Source organism: Arvicanthis niloticus, chromosome 1, assembly GCF_011762505.2.
Source record: "Arvicanthis niloticus isolate mArvNil1 chromosome 1, mArvNil1.pat.X, whole genome shotgun sequence".
Taxonomy (NCBI): domain Eukaryota; kingdom Metazoa; phylum Chordata; class Mammalia; order Rodentia; family Muridae; genus Arvicanthis; species Arvicanthis niloticus.
In genome coordinates this window covers 93,308,626-93,323,133 of record NC_047658.1, presented here as the reverse complement: position 1 = coordinate 93,323,133, position 14,508 = coordinate 93,308,626, and the positions used below count along the sequence as shown (strand labels likewise).

The 14,508-nt window shown below is 44.7% G+C and overlaps 1 protein-coding gene across 2 annotated transcripts in view; it reads left to right on the top strand.

The window, feature by feature from the left end:
• The first annotated feature begins 3,773 nt into the window (after positions 1-3,773).
• Positions 3,774-14,508, top strand: part of Xpo6 (exportin 6) — a 94,733-nt gene continuing 83,998 nt past the window's right edge. The window contains exon 1 of one of the 2 annotated variants that reach the window (XM_034496702.2): positions 3,774-4,352. In XM_034496702.2, coding sequence (XP_034352593.1) covers positions 4,350-4,352 — 3 coding nt within the window. In that variant the 5' untranslated portion in view covers positions 3,774-4,349. The remainder of the gene's footprint in view (positions 4,353-14,508) is intronic. The other variant, XM_034496710.2, reaches the window with a different exon arrangement.

Genomic DNA, 14,508 nt, shown 5'->3' with positions numbered 1-14,508 from the left:
TATGAAAGGGTCATTCAATCCCCTAAGGGGTCATGGCCCACAGATTGAGAACCCCTGTTCTATCCCAACCCCTTTCTTCTTTCATAACACTCCTTTTTACACAGTTAACTTATTCTCTTATTCATAACTTGTTCCGTATTTGCCCTCCAGAGCAGAAATATCTATCTATCTTCTATTTATTCATCTATCCATCCATTCATCCATCTATCCTTTTTTTGAGACAAGGTCTCTTCTATGTATTCCTGGCTATTTCTGAACTCACTATGTAGTTAGGTTGGCTTCAAAATCATAAGATCCTTCTGCCTCTGCCTTCTTAGTGGTGGAATTAAAGGCCTGGACTCTTTTTAAATGAGCTGTTAGAAATAGCTTTTGCCAAAAAGTACTTCTCAATTTTGGCTACAGGAAAACTAAATGAAAAGCCTGGCATCTCTGTCTTCATTTCTTTCTTTTAGGTCTCTGTTGCTTTACAATGTCCTGTTCCAGAAGTGAGTTTTCCCCTAACCCCAACACCTGCACTTACCTTGGATTCCAAGAAAATCAGAACTGACACAAACACCTTTAAGACAAGAGATTGAAATGATCAAGAAACAACCATAAACCTCAACGGACAGACCACTCCCCAAAGGAGGAAAAGTTATCTGTGATGGCAGGGTTGTTCCCAGGGGGAAGACATGATCACCAGGGAAGCAATTCTCTCCTCTAGTGAGGGCTGTAAATCACTTCTTCCAACCAGGACTGCTAAGATCCACCAGGCCACACCTTGCCAAGACCGCCTGAGGCACACTTCATGCCCTTTGCCCCATTCTTTACTTAAATCTAAAGCTCATTCAGGTGTTTGAAAGATTGGCAAGACCTCATTCAGGGTCTCACCAGACCACTTAATCTGTCCCTTCTTCTAAGTGTGGCCAGTTATGTACCCCAGGACAGCTCTGAGTGTGGCCCAACACAAAATTGTACACTCATTTATCATGAGGGTTCTTTTGTATGTTTTGTTTATATTTTCATAGTGTGGTGCTCAAGCATGAACTATGAGATATAATCTATGAGATAAAAACCCCATGCTGGGGTGCAGTAGGTGGGATGCTCTGTGTGGTGACCACTTTCACACCCCGGTGACAAACACATCCTTAATTCCAGCACCAAGGAGGCAGAGGCAAGAAGATCTCTTTGAATTCCAGGCCAGCTGAGGTAGCATAGTGAAAACTCTGTCTCAAAAAGATAAACCCAAACCCAAACCTTCTTGCTGTGATATCAGCGTACCAGCTGCTTTGACTAAATCTCCTTTCTGTACTTGTCTCTTTAGTTGGCTTACTAGGGAGAAAAAAAATGCCACAAAACCCCCCAAATCACCTTGTTCAACATCTGTAATAGGCCCCAAGAGACCATTTAAAAAATCAAATTGTAGTCCTGTAACTCTAAAACTCCGTCTTGACAATCTCAACTATTTAGGAGGGTGAATTATGACAGGGTCTTTATGGTCCAGGTTGGTCTTAAATTCATTTTAATCCTTCAACCTTCCAATCGCTGGGGCTCACTGGCATGAGCCTCTATGCCTACTTCAAACTTTTTAAAGTTTATGAGAAATAATGCCAAATTTCTCAAACAGACCACTTTCTCTTCCTCCTCCACCAGCTCCTCTCTCACGTTTTCACATTAGCTGGGGGAGACAGTAAAGAAACTACAAAGAGACTGCTCCATTTGGGGAAAGGGTTTTATTATGAATAAGAGAAAACATCCAGAGGCCCCTGGAAGAGGTCAGAGCAGAGAGAAAAAGTAGACTGGACATGGCCAGGGCCGTCTGGAGAGAAGAGAGTGGGGTGAGATTGGGAAGAGGGAGTGGTAAATCATTGTTGTAAGGAGGATGAGTAGGTGGGGGTGGGAAGCAGCCTGGGAGTTTTAGGGTACAGGGGGAGGTGAGGAGGACCAGGATGCTAGTGTGGGGTCTTCAAAGTGAGTAACAAGTGCTTGTGAATAGGGACCACAGGAGCCTGGAGGCTAGTGTGGATATGCTTGTAAGTGCCCACAGCTGTAAGTCAGTGGAGAGCCATAGTCCCTTCTGCCAGAGGTAAGGGAAGTGATTCCTTTTTGGGGGACAGGAACCTGTTTCCTATCCAGTTTCCTAGGGATTCTGCCTTTTATCTGACCACCAGAAGTCCTTCTACAGTCTAGCTTGAACTCATTTCTGGATATATGGACTGCCTGAGGCCTAACGTGTGTGTACATATGTGTATGTATGTGTCCATGTGCAAGCACATCTTGATGCTAGTGTGGTCAGAAGACAACAATTTGAGGTAATTTATTTTCTCCTTCTACAACTGGGTTTTGTCTTCATCATCGTTCTATTGCTGTGGACACATACCATACCATGACAACTCTTGTGAAAGAAAGCATTTAATTGGGGGATGGCTTACAGTTTCAGATGGTCAGTCTGTTATCACCATGGCAGGGAGCATAGAGACATGTATGGTTCTCAAACAGTAGCTAAGGGCTACATCTCACTCACAAAAACAGACTGAGAGACTGGGTCTGGCAAATCTTAAGGCCCACCCTGAGTGACACACTTTTTCCAACAAGACCAGACCTAATCATTCTAACTTGTTTCAAATAGTGCTACTTCTGATGACTAAGCATGCAAATATTTGAGCTTATGGGGGGTGGAGGTGGGGATAGGCATTCTTATTTAAACCACCACAGGTTCTGAGGATTGAATTTAGATTGGGTTGTGGGACTTAGTGGCAAGTGCCTTCAAAGACTGAGCCATATCCCTTAAAAATATTTTATTTACAGATTGGGTTGTGGGACTTAGTGGCAAGTGCCTTCAAAGACTGAGCCATATCCCTTAAAAATATTTTATTTACATGTATGCTTGTGTACATATGTATGTGTATGTCATGTGAGTATGGGTGTGGGTGTCTCCAGAGTTCAGAAGATGGTGTTGAATGTGAGCGATGAAACCCTACTGAGGATTCTTAGGGAAAGTCATAAATATTAACTGAAGAGCCATCTCTCCATCCCAACCCACCTTTTGATTTAGAGTCTCACTAGTCCAGGCTGACTTTGAAGTCACTGTATAGCCAAGGATGAACTCTGGATATCCCTGCCTCCACCCCACCCCCCCCAACATATTAAAATTATCAGCTAGTCACCATATCTGGCTCAGAACAGTTTTACTTCTTTTAAATCCTCCTAGGATCACTTTTAATAGAATGATAAAGAAATTCCCTCTTCTTGATCTTCACACACAAAAGTAAACTATTATCCAGTTGTTTTTCTTCCGCCCCCGTCCTCAGGTTCATAAATACCTTCCAAACCAGTGTTTTCTCTAGGCCCTTTCATCTATCTATAAGACCAATGAGCTAGCTACTCTGCTCATTGCAACATTTGTTCTGTGTTTTCTTCTATTAAATAGTCTGAGTCTAGAATTAGGGATGAGGTCAATTAACATCGTGACACTTTCTGGTCCTAGGACCCAGAACTGTGGACTGAATGAATAAAATCCCAGGAGAGCATAGACCAACATCGCGGAACTTCTAGTCCGATGTCAGGATCCGGAAAGGTGCTCAGAAAAGATTTGCGGAATGAATGAGTGAAAAGAAACGAAAGAGAAACCTTTCCTTTACCAAAATGGCCGCGTGTCCCTTTACCAACGCGGCGGTCCGGGCCGCTTGGGCGGGGACGCGGTGGGCGGGGCCAGTGAACCGTCAGGTGCGGCCCCGCCCTCCTCTACCCTCACTTGATTCCGGATTGGTCCGGTTCCAGCGCCGCAGCAGGCCGCGGGCTGAGGGGCCGCCTGGTGCTCGCCACTTCCGGCGCGTTGAGCTGTTGGCAGGGGGTGGCCGCGAGGGGCGAGCGGCGGCTGCGGGTGGCGCGCAGGGATGCGGAGGGGGCCCGCCGCGAGGACAGAGGTGGCGAGGACTGCACGGGCTCGCGGGCCTCTCTCCTGAGCCGGCCGCGCCGCCCAGGCCCAGGCAGCCTCTGCCCCTTCAGTCTCGGCCGGGGCCCGTCTCTGCCTCGGGCCGCGGAGGCCGGGGAGTCCCTGCCTGGGCCCGCAGCCTCCTTCCCGGGGGTCGGGCCCAGGCGGGGGCCCCCGTGTAGCCACCTCTGAACCCCATTTTCTGCTTTTGCATTTGCCTGGGGTGGGCCGAGGTCTGGATGAATCGCTTTGGGGGGTCCCCGAAGGGGCCCGTGTGCTCCTTTTAAAGGTGTCGGCGGGGCCCGGGTGGGGAACGGGTTGTCTTTGCATGGGCGGGGGACTCCCCGAGCCTGCCGGGACCATGACCTGAACTGTGCGAGCAGGACTCGACGAATCCCAAGAGCCAGCTCACCTGAGCCACCCCTTCCTGGCCAGCATGGTGAGTGGGTTCAGGGACCGGGGTGGAGGGGTGGCAGTTGGCCTCAGAGCAGCTGAGCCATCTCGTCTCCCTGGGGCGGGGAGAGGCGCGAGCGAGCCTGGCCGGTGACACATGCGTGCAGAGTGTGCAACCGGCTCTACGTTCCCATCGCCCCCACCCCCACTAAATGTCTCGAGTCTGGGAGGACCTCGGAAGCGCCACGGATACTACCCCCTGCCTCACTGTTGGCTGTGCTCCTTGTGCAGCAAATCGTGGTTACCAGTATCATTTATTTATTGATGACATACTATGTGGTATTTCCTTTGCTAAGTGAGTGGTATGTATTTTGTTATTACATCAACCCCCAGGTTGGAAATGGGGAGACTGAGGCAAGAAGCGTTTAGTTACTCTGCCCACGGTCAGTCGACTCTTCTGGGACAGTGCCATTATTTAAACATAAGCAGTTTGTTATAGAACTGGCTGGATTTTTAGAGAACATCCGTCCAGCGGTAGGTTTGCATTTGCAGAAATCTAGAGTGGGATTTGTAGAGGTTACTGATACAGATGATGGCAGAGTCAGCAATGGGGACTTTGGACATCTTTGTTGCTGTTCTTTCTGCTTTTTATGCTCTGGCCTTTTCCCTGGAAAACTATGGGACTTTTCAGGTCCCGCTAAAAAAAACCTCTGTGAAAGGGAGATACCGCCCCGTCTTGCAGGCCCTTTAGCCTTCCCATACTCCTTTGGGTTTGTGTACTCAGAGCAGTTGGGTGAGCCCTTGTCTTTTGCCACTTTAATGTTTCTGAGCCTTATCTGCCCATCACAGTAGGCAAGGGTGAAGTTAGTCCTTTGATTCATTATCTGCCTCAGTTTGGCATGTAGCCCATGATGAGTGAGTGAGTGCACTGCCTGGGTTTGAGCACTGTTTCCCCCCCAGTGCCTAGCGAATTAGTGGTATATCAGAGATGTTGCTGGCACAGCTTTTTAATACACCAGACCAGACTGTTAAAGTTTTGAGGGGTGGGAGGGTGGGTAGTACATAAAGTCCTGTTTAATGGAAAGAGGGTGGAAGGCACTCACTTCATCCTCGTGGGTTTACAAACAAGCTGGGTAAAATACACCATTAAAGCTGAGCGGCGTGGTGTGATTGTTATGTATGGTGTATTTGTTTATGTACATACTATAAAAGGCGGCAGAGTTGTTGAGCTCCAGTTTGTTACCTCATTTATACAATGTACAGACAAGAATTTTCTGAAAATAATTAAAAGATATGAAACATCTATGAATTTTCCCTTTTTCATTTCATAATTTTATGAAATGTTTGAATTTAAATCTCCCTCCCCTCCCAGACAGTGTCTCCCTATGTAGGCTCTCTGGCTGTTCTGGATGCAGTACATATAGACCTACCTGTCTTTGTCTCCTAAGTGCTGAGATTAAAGGTGTGGGCCACTGTACCCAGCTAAAGTTTTGAATTTTTAAATAGTGATAAAATACACTTAACCACTTAAACTAATTTCCAGTTCACTGACATTATGTACTCTTCTGTTGTGTAGCTGTCATGGTTTAAGTCACCAGGGAATTTCATCTCCCCAGACTGAAACATTGGGCCCTGACTCTTGGTGGCTCCTTTAGCAGTTCCTCTCCTCTCCGCGGCCTCCTGTTGGTTTCCCTTTCTGTTTCTAGCCTTCTAATCACTTTTCTTTCTTTCTTCCTCCTCTTCCTCTTCCTCTTCCTCCTCCTCCTCCTCCTTCTTCTTTTTTTTTTTTTGTAAAAGAGTATTCTCTTTTTTTGACTGGCACATTTCATCTAATGGAGTGTCTTTAAGGTTCATCCATGTTGTCAGGTGTGCAGGGTTTCCTTGCAGTCTCTGTGTGAGTACACCACTTTTTTTCTTTTCTTTTCCTTTCTTTTCTTTTTTTTTCTTTTTTGGTTTTTGGAGACAGGGTTTCTCTGTGTAGCCCTGGCTGTCCTGGAACTCACTCTGTAGACCAGGCTGGCCTTGAACTCAGAAATCTGCCTGTCTTTCTCTGCCTCCCAAGTGCTGGGATTAAAGGCATGCACCACCAGTGCCCGGTATACCACTTTTGCTTGCTCATTCATCCTTCAGTGGTTCCCTGGTTTGCATCCCCCTTTGTCTGTTATGACTAATGCTTCTGTGAGTACAAATCTTTTGGTTAGTTTTAAATAGCCTTTATATGCTGCACCCTAGAGAATGTAGATAGGAACTAGACAGACAGTGCCCTGCCCTCAGGGAACTTAGCTTGTTGCTAGGACAGAATTTTCTATACAGTAGAGTTAGCAAGTCACTTAAGTGCTCAGTTTCATCTAGTTGTCAGTAATTAGGGTATTACAAGCATGATTACCTTTGAATAATTATTTGGGAAGCTGCTGATACATATTTGTATGTAGACCTCAACTTAAGCATTAAGGGGATAGCTACTGTGGGTGTGAGGCTGATAGGATCTACTGTCAAGACCCTAATAGTTCATCTGCAGTTGTTCCAGGGGAGGAAGGTTAAGGGATTGGGTGGTACCATCTTTGTCTAAGTCAAGAAACCATTGCTTAGTTTGTGTTTGACAAGACAAGGGCCTTTTCTTGGCGATCACAGCCCTTTACTTTAATAATTTTTTTCCTCTTCATTTTTACAACTCCAGACTCTGTGGGGCTTGAAGGGTGGTTGTATACTAGTCAGGCCTTTGAACTCACTAAGTTGCCCAGGTTGGACCAGAACCCCTGTCTCTCTTGCCTGAACCTCCTGTGGGGATTATAGACCTGTGTCACCAGGCCTGGCTACATTGTTGATCTAAATGTAAGTGTATGAAACACCTTTTTAAAATGAGTAGACTGGCATAATAGGTAAAAACTTCATCTCTGACCAGATGTGGCCCCAGCACCAAAAAGAGAAGAACAAAAAAGTTGCTCTTTCAGGGTAATGTTCTGCTTGCCTTGGAGGGGAGTGAGTTCAGTGGGGAGATGAGTCATGGTCAGATAACTAAAGATGGTGATAAGATTGAGTGTAAAAGATTGCTGAGGTGCAAAAGCATTTGCCCAAAGAATGGCTGATTGAGATTAAGGCAACTGAGAGGAGAAGGGAACTTCCTGGAGGGCGGGTTTGGATCTCGGAGATAAGGAAAGAGAAAGGCCTTCCCCAGGCTTTTCACAGAAGGAAAGCAGAAGGTGTCAGGCGACTGAAGGGGGAATGGACACCTGGGTACTTGGACTTTCTAGGCTTCCGAGCATTACCTACATGCAGCACAGTAATATACCATTTCTTTCATCTTTAAAACCATTTTTTTCCCCTTTCACTTTTTGAGATGGTCCAAAAAGTCTAAGTTGGCTTCAGACTCCCAATTCTCTCTGCCTTGGCCTCCCAAATGAAGGAATACTTAGAGTCTATCACCATCCTCAACCTGGCTAAAATATGTCATGTTAAGAAACATCAGATATAGTGATTGTCCAGGTACTGACTTTGGTGAAGAAGCTGGAGAGAATGATACATAGGTTTTTTCCTCTCTAGTTGGAGGAGAGTTTCTAGTACTATTACTGTAGAGTAACTGAGATTTCCCTTAAAGGAAAATAGCCCATCTGCTGTTCCTAGATTTCATTGGTGAGGGAGCCATAGATTAACGTTGTCTGTAGGATGTGTCAAAGGCCTGCTCTTGAATGTGCAATTCAGAGTGGCCCAGAATGTACTATGGAGACTAGAGTACCCTCAGTCTGCCTGCTTCCTGAGTGCAAGGTTTAAAAAGGTGTGTGCTACCATGTCCTGTGGTAATTGTCATTTTAAAATCTCTTAAATGATTACAAAATTAATCAGTGAAGAAAAGTAAAAAGCAAAATTGATTTGGAAAGCCTTTAACTTGGAAACTGGGAATAATTACAGGCTTGAATCAGTTGGTGATTTGGATTGTAGGCGTGAAGGGTTAGAAAAAGAGTTGACAGATTGGCCATGTACTGACAAAATACTGCATTTGGCTGTGTCTATAAATAGGTGGGAGGCTGATTGGCACCTAGAATACAAGGTCGGCTTGAAGATTTTTAGATAATTGAACTGTTGTGTGCGCATTGAAGTTACAGAGAGCATGCTGGTATAGGTAGAGGTGAGAGGGAGTTAGTTACTCAAGTGTAACTGCGTCTTTGCATTTTTTCTTCCACTGTGAGGACTGAACTCAGAGCTTCAGGTGCATTAGGCAAACTCTACCATATAGTGGTTACACTTCACGCACTGCCTCTGTTTATTTTAGACTTCTACTCGCCCTTTCTACACCATTCATTGTGTACCCATCGCACGTTGACTTATAAAGGCATTCTTAGTATTTTTATTTTGTCCAAGGTTCTTCAGAAATAATTATTGTACATATTTATTGGGTATATTGTGATATTGTGCTCAGTTAGCATGTTACCTCATAATTACCATTTCTTTGTATTGAGGACATTAAAAATCTTAGTCTGCAGTGATTTGAAATCAATACATCAATCAGTTGTTAGTCAGCAGACATACTTTTGGTTCTTTAACTGCTTTTTAAGACCACCTATAACCATAGTGTGTTGGGTTCAATATAAATAGCTCAATGGCACCTTTGTAGTCTGAGGAGGCTGAGGCAGGAGTATGGTGAGTTTGAAGCCAGCTTGGGCTATATATTATTCTGTTTAAAAGCAAAAAGTTAATACCACAACCTGTTTTTAGTTCTATATTTCTCAGCTACTTGTAGTCCTTAGTATCTGCTGTCTCCTTTTCTTGATTTTTTTTTTTTTTTTTTTTGGCTTCCCTGTATCTTTGTGTCTTTCTCTATTTTATTAGAAAACATTTATTTTTAAGACTTGTGTTTGTGTGTGGTCATATGCATGTGAGTGCAGGTACACTTGGAGGCCAGAGGTTTTGGATCTTCCTTGAGTTGGAGGTATTGAGGTTATGAGCCCCTCAATCTGGATGTTGAAAATGAGGTCTTCTGGAAGAGTGGTGAATGCTTTTAACTGCTGAGCCATCTCCCCAGCTTTGCTATTATTTCTTGATTTAGTCTCCCTTGATATTTTTCCTGCCTATGGCTGCAGTTGCCTGTGTACTGATAGAAACTAAACCTTCTTTGGACTTATGTGCACTTTAGCATGCTGTGGGCATTAGTTAATAATATCTAAATCATATCTGTCATCTTTCCCTCAGGATAATGCTCTTTCCCCATGGCCTAGTTCTCTTAGTGATGACCTCATTCATCCACTGTGCACACTTAATGTTGAGTCATACTTAACTTCCTCTTCTGCTATACCTGTTGATGGTATTGCCAATATGTTTGTGTCCCAATTCTGGCCTTCTCATCTTGCTTGGTTAGGTCAGGCTCTCTGTCTGTCTGTCTGTCTGTCTGTCTGTCTGTCTCTCTGTGTGTGTATGTGTGTGCGTGTGTGTCTGTGTGTGTCTGTGTATCTGTGTGTGTCTGTGTTTTAAAGAAAGGAACTTTGTGTGCTGGCTGAATTCAAACTCAGAATCCTCATGCCTGTGTGCTGGAATTACAGGTGCTCACTACCATACCACCAGCTTTGTGATGGTTAGTGTTAAATTGGCAACTTGTCACACTTCAGAGTCACCTGGGAAGAGTCTCTGGACAAATCTGAACAAACCTGGGATTGTTAGATCAAGCTGATCAGTGGACATATCTGAGGGGTGGTTGTCTTGATTGTGTTAATTGCTGTGGGAAGCCCAGCCTGCTGTGCCATTCCTGGGGTTTGAGTCCTACACAGTATTAGAAGCAGTGGCATAAGGAGCCTGGGTGTGTTCACTTTCTCTGTTCTTGACTGTGTGTGTGACTAGTTGCTTTGTGTTTCTATCTTGACTTCTGTGGCAATGGGCTGTCATCTTGAATTATAAACCAAATACTCCAGATGCTTTTAGTCAGGTATTGTAATCCTAGCAACAGAAATGAAGTAGAATAGGCTGTTCCAGCTTCCAGGTTCTCCTTCCATCAGTCTGCCCAAATGCACTTTGCTACAACTACTCAGAGAGCCAATATATAAGGTGCCATTTGACATGATTCAGAGCAGTGCTGAGGAAGGTTCCCTTGGTCTTTGGAACCAAGTTTTTAGTTAGGCAAGGTAGTTGGAAGCATGGGCTATGGATTGATTTTCACAGGTAGTTTGATTTTAGACTCTCAGTAGGAAAGTGGATGATGTATTAGATGCTAAAAGTGATGGACCTAGAATGTCTTTTAAACTTCATAGATCATACCTCATTCTCTCCTCACAGCTTCCCATGTCAGTCCCAGAATCCTCAGCGCACTTTGGCCTTTCCTTCCTTCTCTCTCCTGCTGATTCTGCTTCTCTGTGTTGTTTTCTTTTTTTTTTTCCCCAAGTAACCGTGATCAATACCATCATAAAACATCACCTTTTTGAGGTTTTCTAGGTCATTAGTTTAATATCTGTCACCTTTGATTATAGTGAGTTTTTTTGCTTTTGCCTTTAGTATGTATAATAATTAACAGGCTGCAGCCTTGTAGTGTCAAACAGTTGAGAAGGTTGGAGGTGAGCCTCCTTGCCCACTCCTTTACTGTTGCTGTGCCTAGTAAGATTCAGCATATTTGGATACTTGAATGAGGCGTGGTAGTTGTAAGCTTTTGCCCTGGGCGGTGTGTGGACATGTGCAGGACATGAGTGAGGGGAGTTAGAACTAGTGCATTGTAGATCACATGCTACAGCACAGGCAGCCAGAGCAAGGGTAGAAAGGGAAGGTTTAGAGAAAGAGAATAGCTTATTTTTTAGTTACATTTGGTGACAGCCATTAGGTAGGGGCTCTAACTACTACTATTGGCTCTTCATGTACTTTCTCTGACTTTGTTCTTTGTAATTGTTATTTTCCCAGTTTACAGTTGAGAAAGATAAGGACATTGGGTCAGTGAGAGTAAGGTTAATAGCTTGTCTAGAGTAACTTGGTGATTGACAGAGCCAGATTTCAGAGCTGCTTCCAATCCCCACAGCCATGCTCTTCACAAGATTACTAGATTTCTATAGTACATATTTACTGAAAATGTAGACTGTTCTAGCAAAACAGTGCATCTTGCCACTGAACTTAAAACCTGAGGACATTCTCTCCATAGTGGACAGGTTGAGATGGTCGAATCTTCCACCATCTTGTTATCTTTGGCTATCCTATAACGTGATGGGATTGAGGAAGTGTGAGCATCGAGGACCCCATGGTGCACATAATGGATGTTCACAGGGAGGGACAGTTGTTTGCCTTCAAGTTTCAGACCTCCTCTCCCTCCCCATCTCTTCCTTTTTTGAGACAAGGTTTTTTTTTGTATAGTTTCAGCTTGGAATTCACTGTTACCCCCACTGGTTTCAAACTTGGATCCCTTCTGCCCTCACTTCTCACATGCCACTACTCTGGGTTTACCAGACTCATTTTCAGTTAACAGTGAGCAACAGCCCTGCTGCAGGGCTCTAGCAAAAGGGTGTTTTATGACTTGAATGAAGGTAGAACAAAAGATCAGTGCTTTGTAAATTGGCTAATCAGTCCTGGGAAGCTTTCTCCCTCCTTGTCTCAGTTGTTGTTCTATTGTTGAGTAGAGATACCACAACTAAGGCAACTTTTAGAAGAAAATGTTTAGTTGGGGCTTACAGTTTCAGTTGTCCCTGGCACAGTGCTGGGGCAGTAGCTGAGCAACTGGTTTACCCCAGTCCACAGGCACTACGCAGAGAGAGTGAGAGCCTGGGGCTGGCGTGAACTTCCAAGACCTGAAGTCCACCCTCAGTAACACACCGCCTTCAACAAGGCCACACCTCCTAAGTCCTTCTGAAACAGTTCCACCAACTGCTGACCGAGCATTCAAACATAAGAGCCTATGGGGGCCACTCTCATCCAAACCACCACTTCCCCCTTTTCTTTTCTTCTATTAGAGTGTCAGCTGCATACATTCTTTAAAGTGACCACATGCTCATTAAAACAAAACTCCAGGAAGTATCAAAAAGTACAAAGGTAGTGCGCGCGTGCGCGCGCGCACACACACACACACACACACACACACATTGGGCGCCAAAAATGTTGAGAACCGCACTAGTCCCACGTTTGGGCAACAAAAAATGTTGAGGTCCAAGCAAAATGTTGAGGCCCGGACTGCCCCGCGTTTGGCGGCCACTGTATCCCAGTCCAAGCTGCCGCTCAGGTCCGCTGGTCGGGGTTTAGCAAGAGAGAGAGTGAGGGCGGTCGCGAGGAATGGAGACCAGACAGAGTGTGTTTCAATCCCGTTTATTCTTCAGTCTCTCTTCCTCTAAGTGTCTCCTAAAAGTGTCTGATTCTCTCTAACTCCAAATTGTTCTCCTTCTCTGTTCCTCCAAATTGTTCTCCTGTACTGTCCTAATTGTTCTGACTAGAGCCAAGTGTCTTCTACCTAATGTCAAGTAACCTGTTACTTTCTCTGTCTGCCTCTATCCTTTTATATGTCTCACTTCTAAGCCACGACTTTTGGTCACGCCTTTAATCAAGCCCTTAGGTCTTGTCTCTAAATCTGATCTCTATCTACACTTCTAAGTCAAACTCTTAAGTTACACACCTTTAATCTCACACACCTTTAATCTCACACACCCAAGGTATCTAAACCAAGATTATCGGAGTGTGCTCAGCTGTTGTAGGCTATTGTAATCCAAGTCTCATGTCAGGGTATATGGCTCAAGATGGCTGCAAAGCTGATAGCCGCTTTCTGCTAAAAGTCGGCCCCCAACATAAAATCAGTACTTTTGTTTAAAAAGTAGTAGTGATTGTTTTTTCTCTTGTTTTCTGTGCTTGTCTTTTCTTCCTGTGTAGGGTTATGTGTGTGCCCATGCATATGGTAGGTAGAGGACAACCTGGGGCACTGTTCTCAGGTACCCTTCTCCCACTTACTGGCTTGGAACTCATCTTGGCCAGGTCGGCTGTCTTGCTATTAGGGACCCATTTGTCTGCTTTCCCAACATTGAGGTGACAAGTGTGTGCCACAAGCATGCCTTGCTTGTGTGCCTGTGTGTTCTGAGAATTGAACTCAGGTCTTCTAAATGAGCTATCTTCCCAACCTCCTGTTTTTGAGACAAAGACTTAATGTATGTAGTTCAGGCTGGCTTTCAGCTAAGCCTCCTGTCTTGTCTCTCATACCATTATCAAACGAGTATGCTACCATGCCTAGATAGATATGTTGACTTTTGGGTGAGGGCAGTATAATAGTTAAAAGATACTGCCACATGGGTTAAAAAACAACCCTTTATTTTGAAACAATTATGTGCTCACAGGAAGTTGCAAAACTGATGCAAAAAACCCTGTGTCTACTTTACCAGGTGCCCAGGTCATGTCCAAACCAGGAAATTAACATTTGATGTTTACCAGTTATTATTGTGTATTTGTTCACTTATGTGTTCATGGGTGTGCAAGTATATACATTTTATGTATGTGATTGTGCAGAGTCCAGAGGTTGATGCTGGGTGTCTTCCTTAATTGCTCCCAAACTTTACTTTTTGAGACAGCATGCACCTCTCATTGAACCTAGAGCTCACATATTACGCTAGTCTGGCTGGCCAGTAGATCCCAGGGATGCTCTTCTCTTCACCTCCCACTGTTGAAATTACACATGCACACTGCTGTGCCTCATGTAGTGATTTGAATGAGAATGGCCTCCATATGCTCATATTCGAATGTTTGGTTCCCAATTTGTAGACTGTTTAAGAAGGATTAGAGGTATGGTCTTGTTGGAGTTGGTGTCACACTGGAGGTGGGCTTTGAGATTTCAAAAGCCCACACCAGCCCCACTCTTGGTCTCTGTCTGCCTCCGGTTTGTGGATCAGATTTAAGCTCTCAGCTGCTTTGTCAGCAGCACCATGCCCACTTTCCAACTGCCATACTGTCTGCTATGATAATCATAGACACTCCCTCTGAAACTGTGAGGTAGCCCCCCAGTTAAAGTTTTCTTTTATAAATTGCCTCGCTCATGGTGTTCACAGCAAAAGAACAATACTAAGACACTTGGTGTTCCCCCCCCGCCCCCTTTTTTTTTTTTGAGACAGGGTTTCTCTGTGTAGTCCCGGCTGTCCTGGAACTCACTCTGTAGACGAGGCTGGCCTCAAACTCAGAAATCCGCCCGCCTCTGCCTCCCAAGTGCTGGCATTAAAGGCGTGCGCCACCACTGCTTGACTCCCCCACCCCTTTTAATGTGAATCTAGGTGCTGGAA